Here is a 21319-nt window from a genome sequence, read left to right as displayed (position 1 = left end):
TAATGACATCCTATTTCTATCATTCCTGTCACTGAGATGATCCAGATTCTCTGAGCAATATTCCAGCCCTCAACCCTCTATTGATGTTGTCTTCTGACTCTATGCAAACAGCCGGTGTCATTAGCACACTCCTTGATTTCATGCTGGTAAACAAAAGCATTCTAATTTCAAAATGTTAAACAAGACAGACCAGGCCTGGTCCTTGTAATTCCTACCAATCCAAATCGTCAAGGATTCAACTACCACCCTCCTATTTCACCCCATAAGGCATTGCTGTCCTACCTATAGTTAGTTCTTTGTACTTTAGGAACAGTATGTTACCCTCTGGGATGTATTATAGATGGATTTCCTACAAAGAATGTACATTAAAAGTTCTCTTAATAACTCCCACTAACTCCAGCCTTACCATATCAAATTATTTACTGAAGACAAAGTAAATGAGATCAGCTGCACTTCTTTTGTGCCATTATTTTATAGCTGTGATTAGGCTGGTAGGATGTACATTCACACTGTTTCCTGTTTTCTTCCACATCTTTGTTATTTGCTAGAAATGTGCTTTTAAACACTGTATGCTGCTGAGGTCACAGAAGGAGTTTGATAACTGTCATTATCTCTCTCCTTTTAAGATATACATCTATACTTACTGTTTTCAATCATATGGCATCATCCTGGGAATAGCAATTTGTATGAAAATCACTTGCTATTGAAATTGAGATGTAGTCTTAGTAATTCCAGAATTCTGATGCTTATCTGACACTGAATTTAAGATCTTCAAAACTTTTCCTCCAATTCTTCTACCACTTTTATGACAGTTTTCATTTTTCATACCTTAATTCTGCTTACCCACATAGTGCTTTGTTGTAACATCATGACCTATCAACAAAGCTTCCATGAAGAATTCATTTGGGTTGGGATGAAGCTGAGATCCCCTCTACTCAGGCCTTGTCCCGCAGCCGTCCCATTTACTATTTGAAAGTCAAGTCTAGTAGTAATAGTTGTTAAACAAGGCTGTCTTTCTTGTTGGACAAAATGAGGAGAAATAGGAAAACTGTATTTTTTCCAAACAGGAATTAAAAAAATAGGGTTCCTGGATCACCTTCTCTTTTTTCTCTCCCTCCCTCTCTGTGTTGAGTGTTTCTTTGCTCCTCGACTCTGATGTTTAAATACAAAATGACATAATTTTATCAAGAGCGTAAGCCCTTATCTGCAAAGCTATGTCTTCGCTCATGCCCTCCACAGTTGTTCTTATTTCTGTTTTACAGCCCCTCCAAGTTCCCCAAGAGTAGGTCCAGCAACCATAGCCATTTGGATCCCGCTATCAACCAGACTGGGTTGTTTTCTGCACGGTTAACAGTAGCTAAGTCTTGATGAAAAGCAGATTGTAGGAGTGACAGTGCTGACATGGAGACACATAATGTGGGTATTCAGAGATGCACACAGAACTACAGCAATAATCATCTTTATTTAGCCCATTCTATACAAGTCATCTTCTGCTGGCATTTCCCCCTAATTGTAGGGAGTCTTTGGTGCCCAGGGTTTTACTGTCACTTTCCAAGCCAGTTCCTGCATACTTAGGGCTAAAGGCTGAATCAAAAGAAGGATTTATTAGGTGCCTACAATGGCTCTTATACCAAATTCCAAGATCACAACCAGAAAAATATTCTTATCTAACTGTGAAGGTTTTTAAGTTTGCTGTCTACCTCTGCCTCCATCCTGCTGAGCACTCTCATTGCTAGGCGAGGGAGCCTTTTCTTCCTGGCCTCTTTATCTACTTATTAATGCATTTTTACTGCATAAAGACTGCTTCAGCAGTATGCATCTCTAAAAAGGCAAACCCCTCCCAAGCCTGCAAGATACTGGTTAGGAATTTTATTTGCAGGAGGAATCTGCAGCATGAATCCACAGGATGGAGAAAGAGGAGTACGTACATGGATTCTCACTCTGCTGAACAATTCCATCAGGATGGACATGCTGGTTGATATTACATATTAACTGGGAAAACATAGGATTTCAGGCACATTTCTCATAACAAGTTCTGTTCAGCATATAGTTGGGCACTCCTCAGGTTTTCTCTAAGGAGCCTCTTTCCAAAGTCCATTTCTGGACTTTGAGTCTCATTCTGGGAAGCAAGTATTTAAATGTTTGCTCTTAAATCCAGAATAAACTACCAGAAATGCTTCTGTTCATGGGTATGAGTCCACTGGAAGAGGCAAGTACTACTGGTATGCAAGTGACAGGAGTGAATCAATCCTTAGTCCCCATGTCAGAATTAAAAGGGGGCAGAAACAGCTCTGAGAAACTATAGCCAGCACTTCCGAAGGACCAGCAGCTTTTTACCCTGCACGCTTCCAGTGTTGCAATCTTTACAATGTGTCTGTCATGCAAAGGAAATGTTGGAGATAATGCTCAGAGCAGAAATAAGCGTGACAGAAACCTTCTGTGCTCCAAGGTACTGTGAAGTGTAAGCAGCTTAGTGACAGCAAGATGGGGAGGGTTTCATAAATCAAAACAGCCCCACGAACTGCTGTGACTTACACCTCTGGGCTGTACAGCCCCAAACCTAGCCTAAACATCGAAAGTAGCAATGGAAAACCTGAGGTCACTGCGTCCTTACTCTCCAAGCTACGCTCACTGCAAGTTTCCTCCCGAGACTTACAGCCAAGAATCTGGCACATCAACATCACGTAAGCATTTCAATTAACCTAGATTCACAGTTTCACTCCTGTCTTCCCAATGCATCCAAGAAACTATGAAACTGCCTTATTAACAAAAGCAATGATAGTTAGCTGGGGAGAATTACATAACCAATTAAAAGAAAGACAGGCAGAGACCAAGTCCTGGATTATCAGGGCACACCCAGGCATTATGCAGCCACTTTTGTTTCACACCTCCTTTCCTTGATCCTTTAGTATTTGTGTTTAAGATACTGAATTCAATACAGCACAGACAGCACCAGCAGATCTTTCTGCATTTATCCGCGATACAGCAGGACGAGGTGTTTGAAGGAGTGGGAAGCAATGACACCTCACATACCTATCAGAGACAAAAATACATTCCTTCCCAAGTAGAAAGAGTAGATGTAGGCCTTTACTGATAAAGCTTAACATATGAAGATATTTTCTTTAACATTTGCTTGATTACTTTGGTTTGCATTTAATTATACAGATTTCTGAGTGGTTTTATAATGTTATAGCTGGCCTGTGCTAGTGATGTGGCAGCGTCATTCTTACTGAAGGCTAGTTTGGAAATACATAGGGTTTGAAAAGCCGCTTGTATTTAAAGCCGCTAGTTGCAATGCAAGAGATGCTGTACCATGAATTAAATGAAAGAATGTTAAAAAATGGGAGTTTGTGGACTTCACATACTATAATATTTGCACCAAGGCAACGCTAGAATCAGAAAAATCAACAATGTTGATGATTGTGGCTGACTTTGGAAGTCCTTTAAAAACATATGCTATCATATGTCCCAGATACAGAAGTCATGTAACTTTCTGTTTGTTTTCATTAACCTCAAATGAAGAAAAAGTGGTTTATTTTTAATGCAGAAAAATAATTTATTTATTTTAAAAATTTTTAAAACATTTAGAATTATTAAACACTAGCATGTGAGAAAGGTAAATAAAAAAACCAAACCACAATACACTTATATCCCCTTCCATCCCTACTTCATATTTATGAATATAAACCCAAATAAATTCTTATGCTAATGAAGTAAATGTAACTTATTTTCTGAAGGTAGAATGACAATCTTTAGCTACAACCTCCAAAGTCCTGAGACCTCATTATCTGAAAAAAACCTATCTCTTGTCCTATTTCCGTCACAACAACAATGGACTGTGATGTTCAAACAACCAGTGCAGCATCTTGGATGCCCCAGCAGGGAAGGATGATAGTTATGCACCTTTGCCCATAGCAGTTGACATGGCTTAATTTTGGCAGCTTTCAAAGACTGTGTATTTCCTTGGATTACTCGGGGGTTTTGTCCTTCTTATTCTGTTTTCCCAATTTGCTTCTCATTCGGGATGAGAGTCAATTCATATGTCTAGGCAGATAGACCATGAGATCATCATCAACTCACTTAACTTTTCCGTGCATCTGTTTTCCCATATGCAAAACACAAAAAATGGACTAGATCCACATGAAATGCTCCATGTATATTTTAGGGACCCCACCAATTAGTAGAATCAACTCCCCCATCAATGGTGCTCTTATGTTGTTAATAAAATACATCCAGAAAGTGGAAGCCTGAGAAGAGGATTTGCAAAAGCCTTAACTAGCCAGCAGCAAGTGCTAAAGACACAGCAGCCCCTTCTCCTAAAACAGAAGCACAGATGGGTAGTTTGTCTCTGTTCTCTTCTTTTCCAATAGCTAGTAGTTAAAGCATGCCTGAGGTCCACAGAAAAATCCCTTTTCCTTATGAGATGGCTACAGAAGTACCCTAAGGAATGACCTGAAGCTTGTGACTTTCAAATAATAAGCCAAATTTAGCAATTTCTTACAAGTCTGGTTATAAAAACGCAGCCAGTTCTGAAAATTGTCAACAGCAAATTCCCAAGCGCCTTGGGACACCTAAGACACATTTGGACTGTGGACACCTAAAGAGTTAAATGGCACCCTAGGGAGCAGAGAGAGAGGTGAAGGATCCAACTGTGGTCTCACAGGTTTAAAGCTGCAGCATGCAAGCCAGAAGGCTTGGACTTGGCCTTGCAAAACATCGTAAATAACACCTGACAATTCACTGCGGTGGACTACAAAACTACCGTACACGGATCAAGTAAAACCAGGTCTTCCTTAGATGGTCACTGTTAGGGACAGGTGTCATCCTGAGAGAAATACGTCACTGGGCAGAACTGTAAAAAGGCCACAGAAGGTGGTCTTATTTTTCCTTTAGGACATCTGTATCAAATTTGCTCAGCTCACATGTTAAAACAGTGCTTTTTGCAAACTGTGAGGGCAAGATCTGACTTTCCAGGTACTCTTTTTGCCACGTAATCACTTATAACTAGCAATAAAGCTTCTGCTGTTAGACTGTAGCTGATGATTTTGTTGAGGATTTGTGTCGTACAAAGGAATTCAGCTGATTCTGCCGTTGTCAATCTGTCCCTGTTACAGAGGAGAACTTGTTTCGTCAGTAAACAGATATGTCCTGAAGGCTGGAGGGACAGATCTGTTGGGGAAGAATTTCAAGAAGGTACTGTTTCTACACACTTGCTTTTGAAGTCACAATCACACTTTCTTTGTATGCAAAAAAGGGCTGTTATGTTTAAGAATTTTTGTTACCTTGGTTTAAATAGCACCCTGAACAATGTCACTAAACCATATAAGAAAGATAAAGTAAAGATTAGCTTTCACAAAGCTTATTTTATAGATAAGAAAAATAAGGAAAGAGAAGCCGCTTGCCTATAGCCAAGGGGAAATTGAAAAGAGAGCTTAGGTCTTCACATCACCTGGTGCTCGACACAAAGCTCGCTGAAATCACCCCTGAAATTCCTGTGGATATTAGCAAAACCGAGCATGTGCTCCTTATTGAGGAGACACGTCCCATGTTTGGTCTCTTGTCCAAATCTATTTTAAATCCCTTCATAAAAACACATTTCTGCCATGCCATTGACAAGAAATCAGTCGAGAAGCAGGCTGTACGTGAAGAAATCATGTTTCATTTAGGCAATTTAGAATTTTTAATGGCTGCCATGCTAGGCCACCCTACCAGTACCCACATCCTAATCCTAGCTGCAAACCTACCAGTTGTTGCACCTGCTTCTTTTATCTTGTCTCAAAGTAAACTGCTTGAACAAGTTATTTTTTTCTTGGTGTTGCAGCAAAACGGATTCTAATCCGTTTTCAGGATGAAGCAGTTCTACAATATAAATAAACAGTGCCTCTCCCAAACAGATTTCCATCAGTTCCTTCAGAAAACTCACAAACTCCTCAATGTGGTTCACTGAAAAAAGAGTAAGTCACGATGCCCAATTTGACTTTTCACAATATTTGCATGTGTGTGTTTACGTGTGCGTGCTTCAGGTTCAGGGATTTTGATTCCACAGACTGTAAAATCTGAATCCAGTTATGGGGTTTGGACTGATGTTCAGACCTGACCCTCCCTCAAGTTGGGGGCTGTTCAGAGCCAGGGCCCTGACTCAGAATATCACACAGAGTGATCTCACTCAAAACCACACAAGTGACTCATATTGACTGCTCTTTGAATCCCTCTCCTCTTCCTTTCATGTTAAAAATATTGGCCCCTTTTTTTCTGACATAAGCTCACTGACATCCAGCTATCAGCACAGAGTCAACACAGTAAAACTGAAATGTTAACCTTTCCCCCCACCTCTGCAGTGGCCTCTGTCGCTCTGCCCAGTGACACTGGCCCCATCTCCAGCCTGCTGGAGCCACACGGTCCCATGGAGCATCCCTGCCATTCAACTTGCCTCTTCCACTCCTGCAGCCACAACTCCAGCCCGTGTCCAGCACAGCGTGTGGAGAGGTTCCTCTTCCTCAGGGTGAATGAGGAAGGTCTGCACCTTCCCTACCACAGCTCCTCACCTTCTATCTCTCCACCTTCTCTCTCCTATGCACTTTAACTCTACTGCTTTACCCAAAACCCCTCGAGCCTGCTTCCTCAAATTATTTTGGTGTTTCACACTACAAAATGGGATGAACTTTCATCCAAAATTCACCCAGCCACCACCCAGTCCTTCCTCTCTCCAGCCACTGTGCCGAGGCCATGCTGTGCCCACAGCAGCTGCCAAAGGGGCTGCTAAAGCAGGAGGCTACCTTGGTGGTACTGCGGGCGATGGCAGCCCCATTCCTGTCCCCATCCCCATCACTCCCACCTCTATCTCCCTCCTATCCCCATCCTTACCCCCATGCCTGTTCCCGACCCCATCCCCATGATTCCCACCTCTATCTCCCTCCCATCCCCATCCTTACCCCCATGCCTGTTCCCGACCCCATCCCCATCATTCCCACCTCTATCTCCCTCCCATCCCCATCCTTACCCCCATGCCTGTTCCCGACCCCATCCCCATCATTCCCACCTCTATCTCCCTCCCATCCCCATCCTTACCCCCATGCCTGTTCCCGACCACATCCCCATCATTCCCATCCCTGTTCCCTTCCCAGTCCCCATCACCATCCCTGCCCTCATCCTTAGCGCCACCACCCTTGTCCCCATCCTCATCTCCATTCCCATCCCTGCCCTTGTTCCCATCCCCACCATTCCCATCCCTGTGCCCTGCCCCATCCCCACTGCAGTTCCTATCCCTATTTCTGTCCTCTTCCCCATCCTCGGCCCCATCCCCACCTCCATCACTCCCATCCTCGTTCCCACCCCCATCCTCGGCCCCATCTCCACCTCCATCACTCCCATCCTCGTTCCTAACCCCATCCTGGGCCCCATCCCCATCATTCCCATCCTCATCCCTAGCCCCATCCGTACTGCAGTCTTCATCCCCATCATTCCCATCCCTCTCCCTTCCCCACCCTCAGCCCCATCCCCACCAATCGCACCCCCACCCCGCCCCATCCCCGGGCGCGCGGGCACGCGCCGCTCGCTGCCGCGGGGGCTTATGGGCCGGGGCGGCTCCCGCCCGAGCAGGGGCTGCGGAGGGGGCGGAGCCTGAGCCCGACTCGGAGCGGCCGATGGCGGGCGTGGAGTCGGGGCGCCCCGGGCAGTGGGAGAGGCGGGGGGAAGTGCCCGCCCCCTCCCTCCCTGTGCTTGCCCCTAATTGCTCCGTGGCCCGAACGCCTTGCCCCTCGCTCCCCCCAGTTGCCCCACAAGTTGCTCTGTGCCCGGAACTTGTTGCCCCCTGCTCCCCCATAGTTTGCCCGTGCTCCGCCCTAGTCGCCCCTCGCTCCCCCCAGCTGCCCCTCTAGTTGCCCCCTAGTCCCTCTTCGTTGCCCTCGTTCTTGCCCCCTCCTGCCCTCAGTCGCCCACTGTCCCCCCAGTTACCCCTCTAGTCGCCCGCTGCTCCCCCCAGTTGCTCCCTGTCTCCCCTCGCTCCCCTCAGTCGCCCCCTGCTCCCTTCTCGTTGCCCCCCGGTTGTTCCCTCCTCCCACATAGTCACTCCTTGCTCCCCCGAGTTGCCCCCTGCTCCCCCCTAATTGCCCCCCCCAGTTGCCCCGCTCCCTCCTCGTTGCTCGCCCAGTTGCCCCCGCTCGCCCTAATCACCTCCTGTTCCTCTCTAGTCGCCCCCTGCTCCCCCCTCCTTGCCCCCCCAGTTGCTCTTTGCTCCCCCTGTCGCCCCATGCTCTCTCCTCGATGCTCCCACCAGCTGCCCCCTGCTCCCTCCTAGTTGCACGTCTAGTCGCCCCCTTCTCCCCCAGTCGCCCCTTGCCCCCTCCTCGCTGCCCCCGGTCGCCCCCTGCCCCCTCCCCGTTGCCTCTCAGCCCGCCCCCGGCCCCTCCCCGGGGCGGTCCGGGCCGCGCCCCCGCCGCCGTTCGTGGCGCCGGAGGATGAGCCAGCAGCCGGCGGGGAAGATGTCGGCGGGTCCCGCGGAGGCGCTGGGGGCGGCGGCGGCGGGGATGCTCGAGGGCCGCCAGAGGAAGCTGGAGTCCATGATCCGCGACCCGCGCTCCCCGGTCAACGTGGAGAGCCTGCTGGTAGGGGGGGGGCCGCCCGCGGCCACAAAGGCAGCGCCGCCCGCCGGGGGAAGGGAGCGGGCTGCCCGCGGGGGGGCGGGCCTCGGCCCGGGCGGGGGTGGCCACCGGGGAGGGGGGCTTGGCGAAGGGTGGGTGGCGAGCGGTGGCCCTCGCCCCGTGTGGGTTGTTTATGACCACTGGAAGGGGGGGCTTGGCGAGTGGGGGGTGGCGAGCAGCAGCCTTTGCCCCCTCCAAGTGCTGTTTGTGGCCATTGGAGAGGTGGACCTGGTGGAGGGGGAGGTGGCGAGCAGTGGCCCTCGCCCCTTGTGGGCTGTTCGTGGCCCCTTCAGGGGAGGGTCTGGTGAGCAACGGCCCTCGCCCTTTGTGGGCTCTTTGTGGGCTCTTTGTGGCCACTGAAGGGGAGGGCTTGGCGAGCAGTGGCCCTTGCCCCGTGTAGGTTGCTTGTGGCCACCGGAGGGGAGGGCCTGGCGAGTGGGAGGTGGTGGGCAGTGGCCCTTGCCCCGGGGCTATTTGTGGCCACTGCAGGGGAGGTGGCGAGCAGTGACCCTCGCCCCCCGTGCGGTGTTTGTGGCCACTAGAAGGGCAGGTGGCGAGCCGTGGCCTTCGTCCCTAGGGCTGTTTGCGGCCACTGGAGGGGGGCGCTTGGCGAGTGGGGGGTGGCGAGCAGCAGCCTTTGCCCCCCCCGAGTGCTATTTGTGGCCATTGGAGAGGTGGACCTGGCGGAGAGGGAGGTGGCGAGCACCGGCCCTCGCCCCCCGGGCTGGTTATGGCCACCAGAAGGGGAGGTGGCAAGCAGTGGCCCCCGCCCCGCCCTATTTGTGGTCACGAGAAGGGAGGGCCTGGTGAGTGGTGGGCAGTGGCCCTCGCCCCCTCCAAGTGCTGTTTGTGGCCATTGGAGAGGTGGCCCTATTGGAGGGGGAGGTGGCCAGCAGAGGCGCTTGCCCCCTGGGTGCTACTTGTGGCCACCTGAGCAGAGGGCCTGGCAAGCAGGAGGTGGCAAGCAGCAGCCCTTGCCCCCTGGGGCCGGTTCTGGCCACTAGGAAGAGGAGGTTGTGAGCAGTGCCCCTCCTTCTCGGTTAGCTATTTGTGGCCAGTGGAGAGAGGAAACTGGCTAGTGGGAGGTGGTGGGCAGTAGCCCTCACTTCCCAAGTGCTATTGGTGGCCATTGGAGGGGAGGGACTGGCTTTCGTCCCCGGGGTGCTATTTGTGGCCACTAGAGTTGAGGGGGTTGCAAGCAGTGGCCCTTGCCCCTCGGGGGCTGTTTGTGGCCACAAGAGGGGAGGGCTTGGTGAGTCGAAGGTTTTTTGGAGGAGGGGGACAGGACACTGCGCTATGAACTGAAAGTGAGTGCTTTCCGTTTAGTTACAGCTTATTTTAGAGAAAGTGAGAAATATCTCGGGAAAGTCCTGACCTGGGGAGGAAAGCAGCTTTTTTGCTCTCCCAGCGTCGCTTACATGATTTGGTTTTGCGGCTGGTAATCATAGTAAGTCTGTTCCCAAAGTACCTGTCTTTGTGCGTACTGCCAGGCTCTCAGCACCCATCCTCTTTCCCCACCCCATAAAACCTGTTTCCTGGTAAAGTTGGGGTTTGCTGTTTGAGCTGGAAATAATTAATGAAAAGGACACTCTTAAGGAGATGTGACTGGGGGGTCCTGTGGGGTCGCATTTATTTTCCATTGGGGTAAATTGATTCATCTGTCTCCTATTTCGAATAGCATTTTTCTCTGTGAGTGTGCGAAATATAATTTCCTTTAGTAAGAAATCCATGCCCTCAGGAAGGAGTGGGAAGGGAGTTATATTTCCCCATTTAAAACACCTAAGCCTTGGAAAGGCATTGAGAAGGGAATCTTGATTAATAGTAGTATTATTTTAACTGAACCTCAGGGTCTTCAAACCTTGTGTTATCGGACTGTCCTAAGACTTCCAGTGTGTCCCAGTTATGAGGAGCAGAAAAGGGGGGGAAAAAATCCCAGTCCTTCCAAGAGTTGCTCAAGGCACTTGCACTGTGTCTTTTCCCCCCTCCTCCTGCTTTGAAATGACTCAGTTCTGTTTGGCCAAAAATACAGGAACTGACTGAACACTATGTATGCTTGTGCTGTGTGGAGTATATAGGAATTTCCTATAACATCTGAAAAATGTTCTCTAGGCTTTAGTGCTGTATTGCTCCTCTCGTAGATTTTCCGAGGCATATTGACACCCCTAGTAGTCAGCGAAGGGGAGTGGGGAACAGCGCTACATATCTAACTGGATTCAGATAAGTTTTTGCCTAGGCCAAAGCAAAGAGAGCTGCCTCTGGGCTTCACTCCCAGCGTTTTCACTTTGGTATTTTGCTAGGAAAACTTTGACCTGTGGCCAAAAAAGAGCAGTTAAAAATAGTACAGTCGTGCTGAAAAATGCATCAGGTTAATACATAACCGCAGTAGACTTTTTCACACTTTCTGCTTTTATACTCAAAAGTGTATTTCTTTCATTCTCTTGCTTCCCTTGTCTTGGACACAGATTCAATACACTAAAAAGGGTTTGTGTTTCTGAAGAGGAATTCTAATTCCAAAATTGAGACTGGGCTGCTTAGCACTTGATTTGTTTTTTTTAATGTTTTGTACACTTAGAATATAGACCACTTCATTTAATACATTGGACAGATTAGCGGGCCATGGGAGAGTGTTAGCTGGATTGTGAATGCATATCTTTTATAGGCAGAGTAATCACTTTCCTCTCTGCATTCTCTCTGTAAGTAGTGTTTAAAAATTAACAGCAGGTAAAATATAATGCTAATCATTCAGATTTCCTAGCTTGTGCATTCTGTGGGTCTATGTATGAAATAATGAGCTACATCAGGTTTATTTATTATTCTTATTTGGGAAATTTGCGGTGTATTTCCTGTAAAAGCCTTTTCTTTGGGGCTTTGGTATTGTTGCTCTATGCTATTTGATGTTGATTTTCTACTGGCATTCTGCTGGGCAATCTCAGTATGAGAATATATTCAAATTGCAAAACTTACTTGTTTGCTAGACAGCTCACTCTCAGTGTAAATTATCAGAAGTGGAAATATGTTTTCATTTAAAAGTAGAAATACAGTAACAGAAACTCAGAGTCAGAGAAAATGTCCTAAAAAGTCTAGCTGGAATGCCACTATTTCATCCTCCAAAAATAACATAACCAAAACTAAAAATGTGGAATGGAATTCAAAATGGAATTCATTTCCTTACACTGTAAAAAGTCATAAACAGCTGCATTTTGTGTGCATGCTTTATTTTTGGGAAACTGTAAAAAGCAAAAAACGTAACTGTTAATCTTTAACACATGCTGCAAATTTAAAAGATGTGAAAGCTGGGGTAATAAGCTGTCCTTCTGTAGATACCAGTTCCACTGCCTATCAAGAGGTAATTTATTCAGTGGCTCTTCGGTGGCTCTAGGTGAAGAGACTTTTTTTTGTCCTGTCAGCAGGATGGCTGACCACATCCATCTATTTCTTCAGCAGGAGAATCTGTGAAGCCAAATTGATTGATTGATTATTTTCCTCCTACCCCCCCTTTTGGGGCTCAGGAGGGACCAGTAGGTTTTCTAATGTGATTTTTTTTTTTTTTTTTTTAATATTGTATGCCTTAACATTTGTCTGTTTATGCCTGTGTTGAGCGTAGTCATTTGTGTTTCGTTAAAATATGCCTTTGAAGAAGATATGCAGTCTCAATTTAGAGGCATTAAGAGATGCAGAACTCGACATTTAGTTTGCCCCAGTAATTAGTTATGAAGGCAAAATGTAGCAAATTGCAGATTGGAATATGTGGCATGATCATTGCTGACCTTTCTGCTACATTAAAAAAAAAATCATAGAGGACTTCCTTTTCATTAGCATGGTTCAGATACGTAGCCTGCCCTTGGTGGGTTTCTTCAGGTTTTGGTCTGAACAAGAGGTGAAAATGGGAACGCTAGAACTGTGTCCGCTGTTCCACGATAGGTTTCACCAAAGACATCTACAAAGGGGTGTGGTTTTTCAACCTCCTTTAGACATCCACTGCGTACTCCTTTTCTCATTGTATCTTGTTGAAAGACTCTGTTAGGTTGTCTGTGCTGAGATAAATGACTTTTTTTATTGTCACAGCTTTCCATGATACGGTCTCTTTACTATTTTTGGTTGTGTAACATGGCATTAGTGGTTATGAAAACGTGTTTGGTGTATTACATTTAGATTGTGCAGATCACTGCTGTTTTCTATTATTTGTTCTTCTGCCAGTTTGTGTCATCCACTAATTTAATGAAGTGACATTTTTATGTGTTCTGCACGTACACATTGATGATAGCACTAAATGGTATTTGACCTTGGTTGATCTATAAGAAACCCTTCTATAAATACATTCCTACCAAACAGTTCCTAGTTGACAGCTACATTTAAGATGAGTTTAATGGTTCTGAAATACACTTATGTGTTTATTCTTTTGCACATACACTCTAGCTACATTATTAGCTGAGTTGTTTTATACAGTGTTAAATACAGGTTATTTAAGGGTGTATTGGTACGTGCTAGCTGAACGCTTGATGTGTTCTAAAACTGGAGCAGATAGGTTGATGTAGGCTGTGTAAAACTAATCCAGATCTCCACTTTCTTGCCATGTGTAATTGTATCACTTCAGCACATGCTGAACTCGACTTTAGAGTTTTATGGTGGTGACGAACAGCACAGATAAACCTTATCATTCCCCTCCCTGCAGTGGTCTGCCTGGTCCTGTTGCTAGAGCTGCAGTCGAATGTAGTTGCCTAAAGAAAGGAACTGTTTTCTGCCCCTGATTTTGTTCAGTGCAAGCCTTGGGATTTTAGCATTTAGCTTAAACCTTGACGTTACACTAGAGATGAAACGTTGAGTATCTTCTGCCTGCTCTGCTAAGGTTGTGTCAGCCTTTGAAAGGAGGAGTTAACTGTTGGTTAGGCAGTGCAGCAGCGAAATTACAAGCACCTTTGCGAGAAATGGAGAGGTGATTAGCAGGAGTGTCCTGGAATATACACACCTCAAAACTTCAGCCCCCCCATCCCAAACCAAAACTGAACTAATTTGCAATTTATTTATTTGTTACAGTAAAGCTGACAGATAAACTTTGCTTATATTAGTTTGAATGTGAATAGATGTGCATATTGTGCCATCAAGACCCTAGAATTTTACACCAAATGAAAATGGGTTGCAGATAACAGCTGTGGCTCTCATCCTTTTAGTAGGTGCATCTGTCCACTGCAGTCTCATAAACTGGATAGATACCAACTTTATATGAATATGGGGTGTTAATTTACCAAATCACTAGGCTGAGCGCTCTTACTGTGGGGTCTCCAGGTCATCATGGCTGACACACATGTATCACTTAGCAGGATCTTGGCCCTATGAGCTTTCAAAGTATTTCATATTTAATATGAAAGTTGCATAGTTAATATGAAAGTTGTTTCATTCTCCTAAACTTATAGCCGCATAGTTCTGAATCAGTAAGAACAATTTGTTGTTAGATTGAGCCAGTAAGGACAGGGGAGAGCTGAAAACGTAGTGGCTAGCAGGATCTGATTTGAAAGTAATTGTGCAGTGAGTAATCAGAAGGCCAAATGATTCTCTGTTCTTGAATAAATATTTTTTTCTAGTTTGTTATAGTTCTTGTGCTGTTATTCTTCATTTTGCTTCTGACTCTTCCTGTAAATTATTTTTTTATCTGTAATTTCAGAACATCTACTGCAGAGTTGAGAAAGATGAGCTTTAAAGAAACAGAATTATCTTTTGTTCATTATTCCCATGTGATGGATTTATATATAGCAGTATAATTAACTGAAAAGGACAGTTCTATTTTCTGACAGTTTTACCTGTTCTTATATTCTGTTTTATTCCACTAGGAATGCTAGGATTAAAGCGTTTCACTTCTATTTTAAGGAAGGAAAAAAGCCAGTTTGCTCAGATTCAATACTTTTATTGCCACACATGAGATGCTTGCAGATTTTGTGTGTGCATTCACAAGAGGAATTTTCACTCCCAATATTTCACCTGTATTGATCAGATTGTAGAGTGGAACATTGGTATCCTTTAGTTGTTCAGTCTCTGTAATGCTTAAGAGGGGGAGGGGGAGAACAGGCAGCTACACTATCAAATTAGCACACTTCTGCTTTGTGTAGTGGTTTAAAAAATCATGAACTCTTCAATTTTCCAAATACTAGGAACCTCAGTTTCAGTTGGAGAATGTGTGCAAATGCTGATTAGAAACTGTTTTTTTAAGTACATTTTCAGTTTTCAGCTAATGGCAGAGCAATGCCAAAGCATTTGGCTGTTTGTCTAGTAATGCAATCCATAACAAAAGCTGCCTAATTTAAAAAGAAAGGAAAGAATGCTTCCACAGTAACCAGTCTTTGCAGCTATCAGTTGATGATTTCATGCCAGTGTTTGATCTACAAAATATGACTGGAATTGTATTACTGCCACAGAGGAACTGCCCTTGGATTTTAAGGATGAATGCAATTGAAACTTGGTAGTAGAGTTTTACATAATGAAAGAATATAAATATATATATATATATATATATAAAAATAATTCAAAAGATATGGTTTTTTTCCCTGTAAGGGTGGATATTTTTGCAGGGGGGAGGATGTGGTATTGTGTCCAAGATTGTTCTAAACTGTTGTACTGAAAAGCACCAAATGTTTCAGATAACAAATTTATTTAAAATACTTTTTTCTTGGTACATCCCATTGGTTAAGAACAAGAATACTGTGTTTATATTGGCAGCCTTTACTAGTAATAAACTTATTTTAATGAGTCTTTTGCTATGTAAACAGAATGCTGAATGCAGTGCTCGATTTTGAAGCCATACCTATGTGAAGCTTTTGCTGCTGCAGTAGTGAAACGTGAAAGCACTCCCATAATACCAGCATCTTCCCAGCCAGCAGCATTTAAGTGTCTTTTGTGCAGCTGAAGCATCACTGGCATCCTTATTTTGGAACATTATATTAATTACCTGCTAACAAACTTTTAGGACCATGTGCTTAATTTGGCCACCCCCATGTGCAGAGGCTGTGTCTTTGGAAGGTTGTGATTCTGTGAATTTTGTCCAAATTTCACAAGGTTGGGTTGATTCTCAACCAGTAATAGCTGCTTATCTGATGTGAATGTAGCTTTTCCTTTTTCGAGTGTTATTGTTACAGCTATTGGGAGAGCGGCCTTTTTTTTCCTCTTATGTGCAATATCATGGAGTTCAGTTGTTTTGTTTCACGTGAAGGGATGGATGCAAATTTCTTCATCACCTTGTGAAACATTCCTTCTGTTCAGTCTCTGTTTCAGTTGTTGGAGGGTCTGGAAGGTGATAGACTTTGGAAGAAAAACAATCTAAGTGCTGCATATAAGTGGATTTTCATTAGGCCCGTCTTTCTGTAATTTTATTTCATGCAGAATGACTTGCCCAAGTGGAATCTTTTGCGAACAGTCACCAATCACATATTTTGTGTTTTCTGTGTGCCCAGATGGAAGTGCATCATTGTTAAATTAATGCCATAGCCATGTCATTCATTTTTGTTAGTAGAGTGGTATCACTTGGGCGGTACAGGCAGAGGGATAAATAAAAAAGTTGGCATGCAGGAAGGTCTGAACCATAATCTAGTGCTAGCACTGCACATCATCAGAAAAATCTTCATTTCCAACTATATAAAATGGAGATCATGAAGTTTTTTTTTTTTAAAAAAAAATGTAATGAGGTAGAATTTAATGTTTAGAATGAACTGATGTGATACGAAAAAGGAAGGCGATCATGAGGAAACTTTATGTCAAAATTCTGAACCTGGAGAACTCGGATAACTGGCTGGTTGCTTTATTGCCTCTTGACTCTTCTAAATCATGAGTACTGATTTTATTAGTCTGTATTTAAAGTACAGAATAACAGGATTCTGCATAAAGCAGGATAAAGTTTGGGTGACTCATACAAACACAAGATTTTTTTTTTTTTTATACTGTTCTTCAGGAGGAAGTGAAGAGGAGGTTGCATACTAACATGAAAGAAGGTTTGAACCATGATGAAAGAAGAAAATCTAATCTTTACCAAATATTCTTTTTTATACTTCTATTTTAATCTCAAATAATGTTGACTGTTACTATTGCCAAATAAATAAATAACTAGAAGGAAAATAATGCTGAAGTTCCATACTTTTTTCCAAATGGTATTTAAAGTTTAACTAAAATCTTGATTACCATTTAAAGGCTGTAATGCATCATTGTTCTTTGTCCATGTTGGTCACTGCTGTTATAGGTAGTTGTCCAAAGTCTGTAGCTTAGTTGTTGATTAAATATCAAGTATTGCTTTTTCAACAGCATAGGTTTATCCTAGTGTGATGTATGTATATAGATAAATACCTTTAGGTGTTTCTTGGAAATTACTTTTTGTTGAATGAGCTGTGAATTTGGAAGATTTAGTCTGCTCGTGTTTGCTGCCACCATACAGTGTAATTGAACCTGAGTATTTTTCTTTTGTTCAGAATGTAGAGTGCTGCATCGATAAGTTCAATGTACTGTGTATGTACTTACCTTCAAAGAGATGATGCTCTGGAAACTGTTAAGAGCACAGGTTTAGGTTGAGGGATAGCCAATCGTTTCGCTTGCCTGTCCTATGAAAAAGTTCCGTTTCATACGGAAACTAGTTTTAAACTGGTTTTCCTTGTGGTTTCTGAAACTGGTTTGTTCTGGTCTCCATTTTCAGTTTGGTGCTGATTATGTAGAGTGCAACATTAGGGAGACAAGCCTTGTTTGTGTCGTGTGTAGGACACAGGTTTTTATTTGTGAATAGCAACATCTGGGGTACAGGGAAGTGTCTGTTGTGGTAGTCTTCTAATATGGGCAGCTAAAGTAGTTCAGAACAAGATGTAGTAAGTAGATTGAAGATGTTGTGGGGTTACTTAATACTGTTTCTACCACTTCTTACAGTTTTCTAACTACACTTCTGAATGCTTTTTTCTGTGGAATTTGTAAACTTGTGATAGAATAACCATGAAATCTCTCTACTTAGGAACAGAATTAATCTGTCTAGTAGCGCGAGAATGGAGAAGAGCAGGAATAATACCGTATTGGAAGCTGTTGGTTTAGCGAATAATGAAAACCTTTCTAATGCCAGCTGTATGCATGCGTGATCTGTTTCCATTAGTGAACATTTCAGGACCTCTTCCTCCAACAGTAAAACTCAGCCTGCTTAGACATCGAGCCATAGTTCTAATTTCTTGGCCTATTCAATTTAGTGACCTCTTTAGGGTGTGTAAGCTTTAGGGTGTAAAGACACCACGCATCCCCCTCCCCCCCTTGTTTTATTCTTTCATATGAAAAGTGATGATTGAATTACTCATGTGGCAAGGAGGAGATGACGCTTCATTACTGTACTGCAGCTACTGCTGTTAATTTAAACATTATTCAATGTTCAATTTTTTCTTCGTGAGTACAGAGTAGTTAGCAATTTTGTTAAATTAAAGAGTTGCATCTGTGCTGGTATCACAAGCGCCTGAACTAAGTTATGGATCTGATAGGGAAAGCTAAAAATAACCGTGTTTTCAAGATAGAGTGTTCTGATTACTAAATTGTAAAGTTTTGTAAAGACTGTTTTTTTTAGTTGCTGTCTGGTTCGCTGTTCAGTATTGCTATGGATAAATTACATCAACTGTGCTTCTCCTTTATTTTATTTTTAAAATTTACTTTCCTTCATCCTCATCCCTGTGGGTTTCCCCACTGTTCATCAGAACTGAAGGGCTTGTCTTGACTCTGGAAATGGTGGCTTTTGTGCCAATGAGGGTAGGGAATTCTGATAGTTAAAATTCTGGTGGCAAAACCTGAATATAGCAGCAAATAAGGTAGCAGAAACACTGTTTTGTATGCATGTAGTGTTTGTTCTGTTTCGGGAATATTTTAAGCTTGAATTAGAAGGTAAATGTATTAGAAATAATGATTATACTAATAGAAGCTGCATCTTCTGAAAATACTATTCTGGCAAATCCTTTCAATTGTAGACATCCAGCTAGTTCTCTGTTTTGAAAATAATTTCTAACTCTTAGGATTATTAAGAAAACCTCTAGACATGAACAGTACTATAAAGAATGGTTTGTACGTGTAGAAGCCTGAAACAGTTAGCACCATGAGGTGTGAATCACTTCATCTATTTTAATAGTTGGCTGAGTCTGAAGAAAGGCAATTTAAATGTCAAAATGAACTATTTCAGTGCTCTTCATTTTTTTTTCAGAAGAAATAGCAGTATTTTTTACCATGAGTGCCCTGCAGTGTTTCTAAAGTGCCAGAAGCCCGAAGTGTCCCCCACTTTACTTGTGAAAATGTCTTTGCCAAAATTTGGCTTATTAAAAATGGAAAATATAATTTTAAAACAAATCCCATAAAGCATGACATTGTTCATTATTAAAAAAAACTAGATTTATTTTAAAGGATTCTACTGCTGAACTTACTTCTCTGAATGAGAAAGCCAGAGACAACATTGAGCCTAATGGCAGAATTCACGTTTTGTATGTAGTATGGTATGTTATGGTTAGACAGCATTGCTCCAAGTATGCTTGGTAATACAATATTCATGTTTTGAAACTACACTGTCTAAGTTTTTTAGGGAAGATGCACAGTGTCTTTCAAACTTCAGTGTAAATTGGTGAAGTTTGGTATACTTGCAGTCCAGGTACTTTCTTATTAAATCCAAACCAACCAACGTGCAGTGAAGTTATTTCTGTTCATTCAGATGTTACATCAAATGGATTCTGAATGTGAACGGGGAGAGTAATGGCATTACCTGTGTTTTCACTATTTGTAGTATGTGGAAAGCCGAATTAAAGAAAAGACTTGTATGCACTTTATTCTCATCTAAAGCTTTTCAGTTATATTTTGATTTCAAGCTTGATTTCTAGAGCATCAGATAGATGCTCTAGAAAGATTTCTATCAGGAGAGGCTGCCATGTGTTTGGACTTCTTTCTTGACACACGGGAATTCTTCTTGGTTCTATACACTGAGTAATTTTCTGAATTGTGGAATTGGTATTGTTTTTACTGCCCTCATGTCTTGGTGTATTTTTTAATGCATGAAATCTTACCACTGCTGGGTTAATTGTCTTCTAAAACAGAAAGGAAGGAGAGAAACAAACACGTTTGACGCTGTAATATCATAGGATCACTGGTGCTGGAAGTACGTGCAGATTGTGAGAGTGGAATTGCATGTGAAGTAGTCATGGAAGTAAAATATGGCTGTAGTCTGTAAGTCTGTATTTGTAACAGCAAGCCAGACACTTGTCAGCATCCTGCTGTGCTCTAGCTGATGTGGTATTGCCCCGTTCCTGGTGTTCCATTCTTAGCACATGGTTGTGCAGAAGCCTGCTGTGGTTACAGCATGGGGAGTGGAGATCTACACAGGGTCTCAGGTGCTGCTGTTGTTTCACTTGCTGCTGCAGATGTGGTCTTGGAAACCATCAGTCCCCTCGAGCACTGTGAAAGTTCATTTTAAGGGTAAGTTGCGGATTATTCTGCTGGTTTTGACTCAGTTGCTAGATGAGACATAGTGTGGCAGAACTAAGAAACATTGCAGTGAAATTATGTATTACCATGTATTATCCATCTTGCAACAGAGCAAGAGGTAGTGAAGCAGAGGTAGGAGATCTTTTAATCTAAAATAATGCAACTCAAATTATCTGGTCTTATTCCTGTGCTAGTCTGCGAGTAAATGGATGTAGCTCTAATTCCATAATAAATTTTTCTGCATGTTTGAACTCCCGCGGGCAGTGAGGTGCACATAGCTAGTTGTATGCAGGTTTTCTATGAAGGATAGTAAGGAATGACAAGAAATCCAAGTCTGTCAGGGACACAACTTCATCTGGAATGACCTGAAACATTGGAGTCATGCTCTTGCCTGCATGATATGTGGTGAAGCTGATAAACTGGTTTTTGTTGCTGTAAGGATTTTATTCCTCTGGATTGAAATGCTCCTGTAGTGGCTATCTCCAAACAGTCTCTGCTTGCTGTAGGGTAGTGCCACACCGGGGTGGCTGTCCTGTCCCTTACGGGTCTGTGCTCTCCTGTTGTGTACATACAGAATCTGGAAACCTAGGTAAATTTTCTTCTCTGCCAAGTGTGCACGCCTCTTCTGACCCTCTTGGCTTTAACGCACAGGGCTTTTTACTTCAAATGTAAAAGGTGTGATTCCTTGAGGAACCAACTGATTCAGATGGCTCTCATGAGAATTGTTCTGCTCGGGTCTAATGGAAAGGTGAGATAGTGTTGGCCTGTCAGATTCACTTGTTGCAAAAGCTTAAGGAAATTTTAGGAAACATCAAGTTATTATCTTTGGGAAAACTATTTTCCACTTGTAAAATCATGATGAACTTGAAATCTATTTTCCGTTTTGCTTTGTTTTCCCAAGTAACTTCACATATTCGCTTAGCCCTGGATTTCTTGCTCTACTTCTGTTTCATGATCATGTTGTTTTATTCTTTGTATTCCAAAGACAAATTTGCACAGAAAGAGGGAACAGATCATGTTGGAATAAACTAAAGGTGAATAAACTGAAAAATATTCTTCCATTTAAAAATTTCTTTTAGCTACCATAATCTCAGCTCATACTTTTAATATTGGTATGTAGGCACATTCTGATTGAATTGTAATTTAACTGTCTCATTGAAGGCAGACATACATGTCTTCTGTTAAATTACATGATGATTAAGGCACCATTTCATTACCCCAAAGGTAAT

The 21319-nt window shown here is 43.2% G+C and overlaps 1 protein-coding gene across 1 annotated transcript in view; it reads left to right on the top strand.

The window, feature by feature from the left end:
• The first annotated feature begins 8417 nt into the window (after positions 1-8417).
• The window catches only part of ROCK2 (Rho associated coiled-coil containing protein kinase 2), a 102236-nt gene continuing 89334 nt past the window's right edge, over positions 8418-21319 (top strand). Inside the window, exon 1 of the mRNA XM_054060927.1 lies at positions 8418-8603. Within this exon, the coding sequence (XP_053916902.1) occupies positions 8457-8603 (147 nt within the window). The 5' untranslated portion in view covers positions 8418-8456. The remainder of the gene's footprint in view (positions 8604-21319) is intronic.

This window comes from Cuculus canorus, chromosome 3 (genome assembly GCF_017976375.1).
Source record: "Cuculus canorus isolate bCucCan1 chromosome 3, bCucCan1.pri, whole genome shotgun sequence".
In the NCBI taxonomy this organism is placed as follows: domain Eukaryota; kingdom Metazoa; phylum Chordata; class Aves; order Cuculiformes; family Cuculidae; genus Cuculus; species Cuculus canorus.
Note: the sequence above shows the minus strand (reverse complement) of the source record. Positions and strands in the feature narration are given on the sequence as shown.